Here is an 8,576-nt window from a genome sequence, read left to right on the forward strand (position 1 = left end):
TCTCTCTCTTCTTCTCTCTCTCTCTCTCTCTCTCTCTCTCTCTTCTCTCTCTCTCTCTTTCTCTCTCTTTCTGAGAATATTCGACATAAAATACTTACTGTCCACAGACGCCTGTATACTACTCAATGCTTTATTACACCATTGCGTGAATTCGTCGGTCTTGGCAGTGTTCTGTTCAAACAATTTCTTCACTAGTTCTTCTTCTCTCTTATTCTTACTTTTGGACGCTTTGTTATTATTATTTTGCTGCTGTTGTTGGCTGGAGGCAGGTTTTGTAATTACAGTTTGTTTAGCGGGCTGCTTCATGGGGGTAGACGACTTAACAGGAGTAGGATCCCAGAAGCCGGTAGTACCGGAATTTGTGGACCACACTTGGCTGCTTGACGCATTTGAATTAGCCCAATTCAAGCACTGTGATGCTGTACCCCATATTCCGGAATTCTGCAGCATATTCGCAGATTCTTTCTGACTAGCTTTTTCTAGTCGTTCTCTTTCCTGCTAAGATATTTCAATTCTTCATTATATAAACTCTTTCAAAAATAATATTTCATTTTTTTTTTCGCATATTCAAGAGACAATAAGTACCTTTACCTTAGCGACGCGCTCCTGCTCTTCTTGCTGAATCTGCGCGAGACTCTTCACTTGCAGAGGTTTACTAGCGGTAATAGCCTTTTCCGCCCATTTGAACTGCAATCGCTTTGAAGAGTCGATTACCGATGCTTCTTGTGCTGCTTCTACTGCCTTCTGCTGTGCCAACTGTTGTTGCATCAATAACTGAAGCCGTTGATCTTCCTGTAAGAAAGTAATAGACGCAGACATATAACACATGTTAATATATATAGTGGATTATTCGGAAAGTTCGTGCCGATGTTGAAGGAAAATTTAAATGCAGAAAATTTAAATTTTAGTATACATTTATTAAATTATATAAGTTAGTCGGCATGAACTTTCCGGACAACCCAATATAAAATACATGTTAATATATAATATATATTTACCGCTTTCTTTTCTCTCTCGAGTCTCTGAATTTCAGCAAGCGAAGCAGTGTGAGTGGCGGGAGCCAATGTGCGTGGAGCTTGAGCCCACGGGGATTTAGTTCTCTCTTGAAGTTTACGCAATGCCTCGGCTTCTCTTCGTCGTTGTTCCGCACGACGCGCCTGCTCTTCTATTTCCGTTTGTCGGCGTATTTTGGCCTCTTTTCTATAAGTTTCATCATTGCAAATTTTATTTTGTCATTTTATTCTTTGTTAATAGCTAATATTAAACTTTGCATAATTTCATAGACATACCTGAGTCTCTCATCTTCTTGCCTTCTTTGTTCTTCTTCTATTTTTTTCTTTTTTTCCTCTTCTCTCTTTAGTTTTTCTTCTTGTTTTTTAAACTCTTCCCGCTTTCTCTTTTCCTCTTCCTGTCTCTTCTTAAAGTTTTCCTCTTCTTGCTTCCTTTTTTCCTCACGCTTTTTCTCTTCTTCTTTACGTTTCTTCTCTTCTTTCTTTTTTTGCTCTTCTTCCTGCTTACGTTTTTCCTCCTCTTTTCGTTTCTTTTCATCTTCCTTTCTCTTTCTTTCCTCATCTTTACGTTTTGCTTCCTCAGCTTGTCTAGCTTGTTCTTCCTTTTGCTTTCTTTTTGCATTCTCCTCTTCCACTTGACGCTGCAATTGTTCTTGTTTTCGTAATTCTTCCTTTTTTCTGTCTTCTTGTAACTTAAGATTTTGTTCTTCCTAAAAAGAGAACATCAGATATTAATTATCTTATAACTATATGAAAAACGATTCGAATAAAAGTCAATTTACCAATATTTGCTGCTCGGTTTTCATATCTTTAGCATGTAAATCCCAGAGAGAACCAGGTAATTGACCTGGTGGCATCGCGGGAATGGGTCCGACCTGGAAAACAAGATATTAATAGATAAATGAAATTACTAATAAATAAAAATCATCAAGCACTTAAATACTTAAATTTTTATGTAAATTAATTTATAATCACAACACACCTGCGCTAACCAATTCTGCGCATTAAATTGGGGAACCATTTGCGGCGGGGGCTGCGGCCAAACAGTATCCATATGGGTGGTTGCCTGAGGATGACCATTTGTGTTGACATTAAGTTGACGTAACAAAGACTTTATTGGATTGTCTTCCTGCGTCTGTGTAGGTGTCGGAGCAATATTTGGTTGTTGCATAGTGGGCAAATTTTGTAAACCGCCCATCTGTTGAATAAGTTGCTGTATAGGATCCATTGCTGTTGGATGGGCCGACGCCGTTGTATGTGGATTCGTTGGTAAATGAGTCTCAGGTTGCGTTTTCGCCTGCACAACATCATGTATTATTATGATGCAAAATAAATTGTCAGATTAGCGAAAATATACTAAGACATTACTTGTTGCATTTGAGTGAAAAGTTGCATAACAGGATTAGTCGCCTGAGACGTTAGGTGAGGCACAAACGGATTTGTCGCTATCGGCACTTCCGGAATTTCCTGCATTCCATCTTGTATGACGTATTGTAGAATCAATTGATTCTGCTCCACAGGAGTTAGTGTAGACCAGTGCTCTGATTGCGACAATTTCGCTATCGCTGATGTTCTCATTTGCCTGAACAGCATCTGATTGTGTAGCATCTGCATGTGTTGATATGTCATCAATAGTAATGGATCTTCTAATCCAGCCTTTGGAATAACACCAGGAGCTAATCCAGCCGGTACGGTATTAGGAACAGGTGGTGGAATCACTTGTTCTGCTAATTGCTAACAAATGAAAATATTCAATCTTACTAATATGAATATATTCAACAACAATTGAAAAGTTGAGAATGTAATAATAACGTATAACTTCATGAGCTTCATTTTCAAAATCTCTGAATTTCCCTTTACATGGTAAAACTTGAATATTTTAGATGACTATAAATAAAATTTTCCTTTTTTGCTTTCTTCTCTAATATTATTCAATTTTAAACTTCATATTTTTCTCAACATTATATAAACTGGTTACATTGATGTGTAATCTATATACAAGTTCTGAATTAGTAAAATACTATTAAAACACAATAAAAGTATGATAAATGTAATAAATATATAAATATATGTCATACCTTTAATGGAGGTATTGGTGGACCAGGCGTGAATGGTACTCTTCCAAACATCTTAATCAAATCACCAAGTGTGACGTACCTCTCATCGCAAGTTCTTCTCACAAATAATCCCGTAGTGAAGTAACCAGCTTTATACCATTCAGCCATTTCACTAGCTAAAAATGGTCCTTGAACTTCACCCTGCGGATCACGGTAAAACCATTTTTCCGGATTACCCGTGGAGGAAACTGTGGAAGATTGGTTACCAATTGCAGGCGGAACACTAGTAGCGGCTGTCTTCTCCTTGTGATTTTCCTCATCTGCCATTAATTTGGCTACCAAAGCGTCGGCTTCCTCCTTCATTCTATCTAGATCATCTTCTGTTCTCTGCCTGACATTAGCAGTTCCTGTATTATGTACGAGCTTCGGATGCTCTAAAGGAACTTGTCGATTGGTCACAGCAGCTATCTGCGGCTCCGTTTTAATCTCTGGTTGTACATTTTCCTTATTATGAGATCCGCTCGGAGGCTCGCTAGATTTCTCACCTAAAGTCTCAATTTTATCCATATTCGTAGATCCGATAGTCTTCTTCTGCAAGAGATCTGAGGACGATGCTAAAGTCTTTGTGGGAATGCTCTCAGTCGACGGCACAGTAGTCGACTTAACAGAAGGTGAGGTACATCTCCTCTCTTTCTGCATAGAATCATCCTTATCTTCAAGCGAATCCAATGGTTTTGATCGTTCCTTGCTTAATGTATTGGCTATTGTATTATTTGTATGGCGATTCAAGGATTGAACAGAACCTGTTCCAAAAGCTAATGATTTGCTATTAGATCTCACTACATTCGAAGCACTCCCTTCCGAGACGCGTCGAGTTCTGCCTTGTTGGGAAGCACCGGCTGCACCATCCTCATCATCATCCGAATACATTCCACCGTGAAATGCACCCGAAGCATCAAAACTGCCACTCTCGCTTGGATTTTCCGTTGCCCTATAATATAAAATTTAAAATATAAGATGAAAGAGATATACTCTCTATAGAAAGAAATCATTTAACATACCATTCAGGTAGATTGTCATGATTATCGTGATGATTAGATTCCCAAGTGCGAGCAGTGCGAGGTGGTGGATGATGACCAGAATCATGGGAAGGTCTATGGTTTCCCCGATGCTCCCATCTTCCCGGTCCACCTCTACCCTCCTCTCCATCACCCTCATTTCGATCCAATCTATCCCGATCCATACTGCCACCTTCGCGCCAATTATTTCTTCCTATATATTGTTTTATTATATAATTATATGCGTATAACAATCATGAAAGAAATACAAAAAACAGGACGTGTATTTACCCCATTTGCGCCAACTATCATCATCCTCTCCGCTTCCACGATGACGTCTCCAATTACTCTCCATAAGCGAACTATTACTAGTCCCGCGATTTATATCCTTTCTAGGACTAGTCGACCCGTTCCATTCTACCGGATCTGAAGCGCCGTTTCTTTCTGACCAGCCGCGTTCACTTTGAGATCTATCAAACGTCCTATTTCTTCCCTATAAATCAAATTTACGAGATTTCGCCACTTTGTGCTGAGTCTGTTACATTTGATCATCATAAAATACAAATTTTAGTAAAAGGACATAAATTTGTATATAAATTTGTATGTAAATTGTACATAAATTTTAAGATATATCTCAATAGTTCTCTCTCTTTATATGATAAAGAAAGGATAAAAAGTATTTTAATTATTCGGATTTTACTTGGAATGGTAGTAAATATTAAGATTTATCAACTGTGTAAAAAAAATTGAAATAGCTTGAAGATTAGTCATCTAAATAGGACTATATAGCCAAAATAAAATTTGAGATTTTACAGAAACGTATATATTAAGCATAATTTATATATAATGGAAAATACAGAAAGAAAAGTATTATATTTAAAATAAATTAGTAAGAAGCACATTCATATCTTAAAAAAAATTCCATACTTGGAATGATTGGCTCTCGGTTCGTATCCCATCACCGGAATCATCAAAACCAACTCCGCGTGAATAATGAGACGAATACAAGCCTCCTCTTCCAGTTCTACCACGTCCACGATCCACACTGCTGCCTCTTCCACGGCTACTACCAATATTAGTTATCCCTCCATTCCACATACGCTGCAAAATTCAAATACATACATTTACATTACAAGGGATATTTCACAAAATAACTTATTCCAATTGTAACATAATTTTATAATAATAATCCTCAACAAAGCAGTCATATAAAAAATTATTCGAAAAAATACATTTGTTTCATAATATTGTTAAAAAGTATATATTTAAAAAAGCGAAAAATTTCAAAACTTCAAAATTACAATCAAGAACATTATTTCTGTCGTAAAAAGAAATCGTTTATTCAATTTTTGGATTAATGCTTCTTAATGTTTCTCACAATTAAAAATAAATATTTAATATAATACATTGTAACAATAAGAAATTAAAAAAATATCAAAAAACTTAATTATAATTTATTTTAATATTACCATCAAAATGCAAACAAATACTTTTGATAGAAATATACGAGTGTATTCACAAATTTCTCATCCTAAAATTCCATTAACATTTCCTTGTGATTTTTACAAATTTCATAATTTCCCTAACATTTAATAAAATTTTGAAGTTTTTTGTATTTTCATCTAGATTAGAAATCGTTTTATATTTTGTTGAGATCAATTTAACGTAGAAATATAAATTACTATTAATGCTACTAACACACTTGCATTTTTAATTTTCAAGTTGGAAATATCCCAAAACTGTATCGGTGTGATGAAAATACATTAAACTTCTTTAAAGCCAAGAATTATTTTCAAAAAAATTTTGCAAAATTCCCTGACTGATCGTTTTCAATTTCCTTGATAAATCCTTATTTCCCAATTTTATGGTAACTCTGTAAAAACTATTGCAAGAAAACTGGAATTGTTAATTTTTAGATAATCTTTAATATAAGATGAAATAAGAATACAATAGAATACAATATTACAATTTCATAGTGTTTTTCTTATTAGCAAAAATAAATTAAATTAGGCTTCACATAATGAACAAAACCATCAAAGAACAAAGTATTATAGTATTATTACATACACTTTTTATGTGATTAGTTACCGTTTCATCATCTGTCATGGTTGTGAGAGCCAATGGAAGTTGAGTTTTCTCCACATACAGTGTTGGAAAAGTTGTCAATGGCTCCGAAGGTTTACAGTTGCGATCGAACAAGGCCAGCATCTCTTCCCGGCCATATCTATGCTCTGCTAACTGATAACGAGGTGTACTCAGGGTTGTTGTCCCTCCACCACCACTACCAGTATTGCAACTGTCTCCTGACGAAACCTTGCGTAACCTATATACAATAAATATATTAAATACAATTCTAAATATAACTAAATGTTCTAATGTTTCACCAGTGACACAAATCACATACCACTCTGGACCAAATTTCATGGAATCAGTCATGATGCACTATCTCCTAAAAAAAAGGAAAACAAGACAAATGAAATCTACAGTTTATAACAAAAAAGCACAATATAATATAAAAGAACATAACATGTTATGCTATAAAGATAAGTCTTAGAAAGCATCTTACAAAAATCTTGAATACACAGGAAATCAGAATGTATAATGTGACAGTTCCGAGGTGTTTTTTATCAAATGCTGAATGATATTCGCAAAACAAATGTTTACCGAACTATATGAAAATTAGTAAGAAATTGAAAGGCAACAGGATAACGCAACTTCCAGCAAGGAATAGCAGGTAGATGAAAAAATTTGCTCCTCGTCGCGGCGGGAAATCCGTCATCTGTTACAACTTGAATGCGGACGTGTGATGCGTACGATACAAAAAAATCTAACGCAACGATTCGCACAGGAAGATGTACAAGCCGACAGGCTGTACCTGTTGCTCAAAGGTGTACCGGATCGCCATCGGCGATCGCGCGCGCGTATCTCGACGAACGTGACACGCAGAGCGACATAAGTTCGAAAAGAAACGAACGTGGAGGGTGGCACACAACAGAGCAGCAGCGCGAGTCTCGTTAATCGCATCCCCCCGGGGGACTCGCGTCTATGGCGTCGAGACACAGCCAACGGTGACAGCGTCGAGCGTCACGGACGCGCGTTACCATGAGATAGCCGCGAATTTCATATGTATTCCATGACGTACTCTCATAAAGCGGAGGTGGTTACTCCGCGAGCCGAGGTGGCAACATTAACCAAACTTTTTTTGCTGGCGAACATCGGGGTGATTTGCATGCGCGACGAATCGCGAAAGGGACGGCGCGGCGACGGGGAAAACAGTCGGCCGGATCCCGCACGACCGCGACGTAGAGCACGGCGATGGGCCTACGGGAAAAATACCTTTGCTGATCTTCGAAATTACTGAGGACAGCGATACAACACACCAATATGGCTGATGGTTTTTTTTTGGAATGAAGCGCATGCGAAACTCCGTCTGTGGTATGCTTAGGAGGAGGCGTGGAAAGTTACTAGGATTATCGCGCATGCGAACAAAGAGGAAACTGATCGGAATAAGAAACGATTGGAAGACTACGAGTCCCTTAGTATAGGGACTCTAAAGGAAGACACGTGTCTTCTTTTTCTTTCCCTTCTTCTTGAATTTCTTTCAATGGAGAGGCTAAGGCTAACTTTAATTTTCTAATATTTGGAGAACACGCGAAAGAGGCCGTTTGACGTTTGAGTACTTTGTTATTTTTCGAGAGAGATTTTTAGAACTAAATCTTCGAATTTTTGTAATCTCTTACCTAAAAATCTTCTCTCGAATTTATTTGTTCATTTTTGAATTTAAATTTTCTAGGAATTTTTTTGATAAAATATTGATAATTATTTACGATCGATAAAAGTAATACTGATTTTATCGGCCATACATAATTATCAATATTTGTAAATCATAAAAATATACAAATTTAAAAATCATCAAAGAAAAATATAATCAGATAAAAGGTAACATTAACTAAAATTTCGAGAGTTACAATATAAAAATTTTAAATAATAAATTCAAATCATTTAAAAATGAAAATATTAAAAAATCCTTTATTTGACGATATTTCTCATCTAGCATATTTAATAATTGTTGTTGTCTGACATCTCAGCACAATTTTTGGGGCATACTTCCAGAGATTTATTCATTCTTTGTTAATATATGCAACACTCTTTTTATTAGAGCTAATGATTTGTTTATAGCGAAGGCTTCAACATTTGAACTTTGAAGTTTCAAAATTTGACTATTAAAATCTTTCAAGATCAAAGAATCGAAATTATACAATTGTTAATTGAATATAGCTAATAGTTATATTAAATTATAATATATACTTTCATTGAAAAATATAGGTTTAAGAATATATAATGTATTTTCCTAAATTTAAAAAAAAACAACTACTTGTTATATTTGGATAATTAATGTTAAAACCGTAATGCGTGCATTGTATCACAATTTTTATTATCAGGCCAACAGT

General features: G+C 35.9%; 1 protein-coding gene across 1 annotated transcript in view; it reads right to left on the bottom strand.

Annotated features, from left to right (window-relative positions):
• Positions 1-6,561, bottom strand: part of LOC105620076 (PERQ amino acid-rich with GYF domain-containing protein 2) — a 7,270-nt gene extending 709 nt beyond the window's left edge. The window contains exons 1-13 of the mRNA XM_012201585.1: positions 6,530-6,561; positions 6,214-6,448; positions 5,053-5,226; positions 4,417-4,618; positions 4,129-4,339; positions 3,089-4,058; positions 2,379-2,744; positions 1,993-2,307; positions 1,793-1,885; positions 1,290-1,720; positions 999-1,200; positions 586-792; positions 99-498 (exon numbers count right to left, since the gene is read on the bottom strand). Coding sequence (XP_012056975.1) covers positions 99-498; positions 586-792; positions 999-1,200; positions 1,290-1,720; positions 1,793-1,885; positions 1,993-2,307; positions 2,379-2,744; positions 3,089-4,058; positions 4,129-4,339; positions 4,417-4,618; positions 5,053-5,226; positions 6,214-6,448; positions 6,530-6,561 — 3,838 coding nt within the window. The remainder of the gene's footprint in view (positions 1-98; positions 499-585; positions 793-998; positions 1,201-1,289; positions 1,721-1,792; positions 1,886-1,992; positions 2,308-2,378; positions 2,745-3,088; positions 4,059-4,128; positions 4,340-4,416; positions 4,619-5,052; positions 5,227-6,213; positions 6,449-6,529) is intronic.
• Positions 6,562-8,576: the final 2,015 nt, after the last annotated feature.

This window comes from Atta cephalotes (assembly GCF_000143395.1).
Source record: "Atta cephalotes unplaced genomic scaffold scaffold00024, whole genome shotgun sequence".
In the NCBI taxonomy this organism is placed as follows: Eukaryota; Metazoa; Arthropoda; class Insecta; order Hymenoptera; family Formicidae; genus Atta; species Atta cephalotes.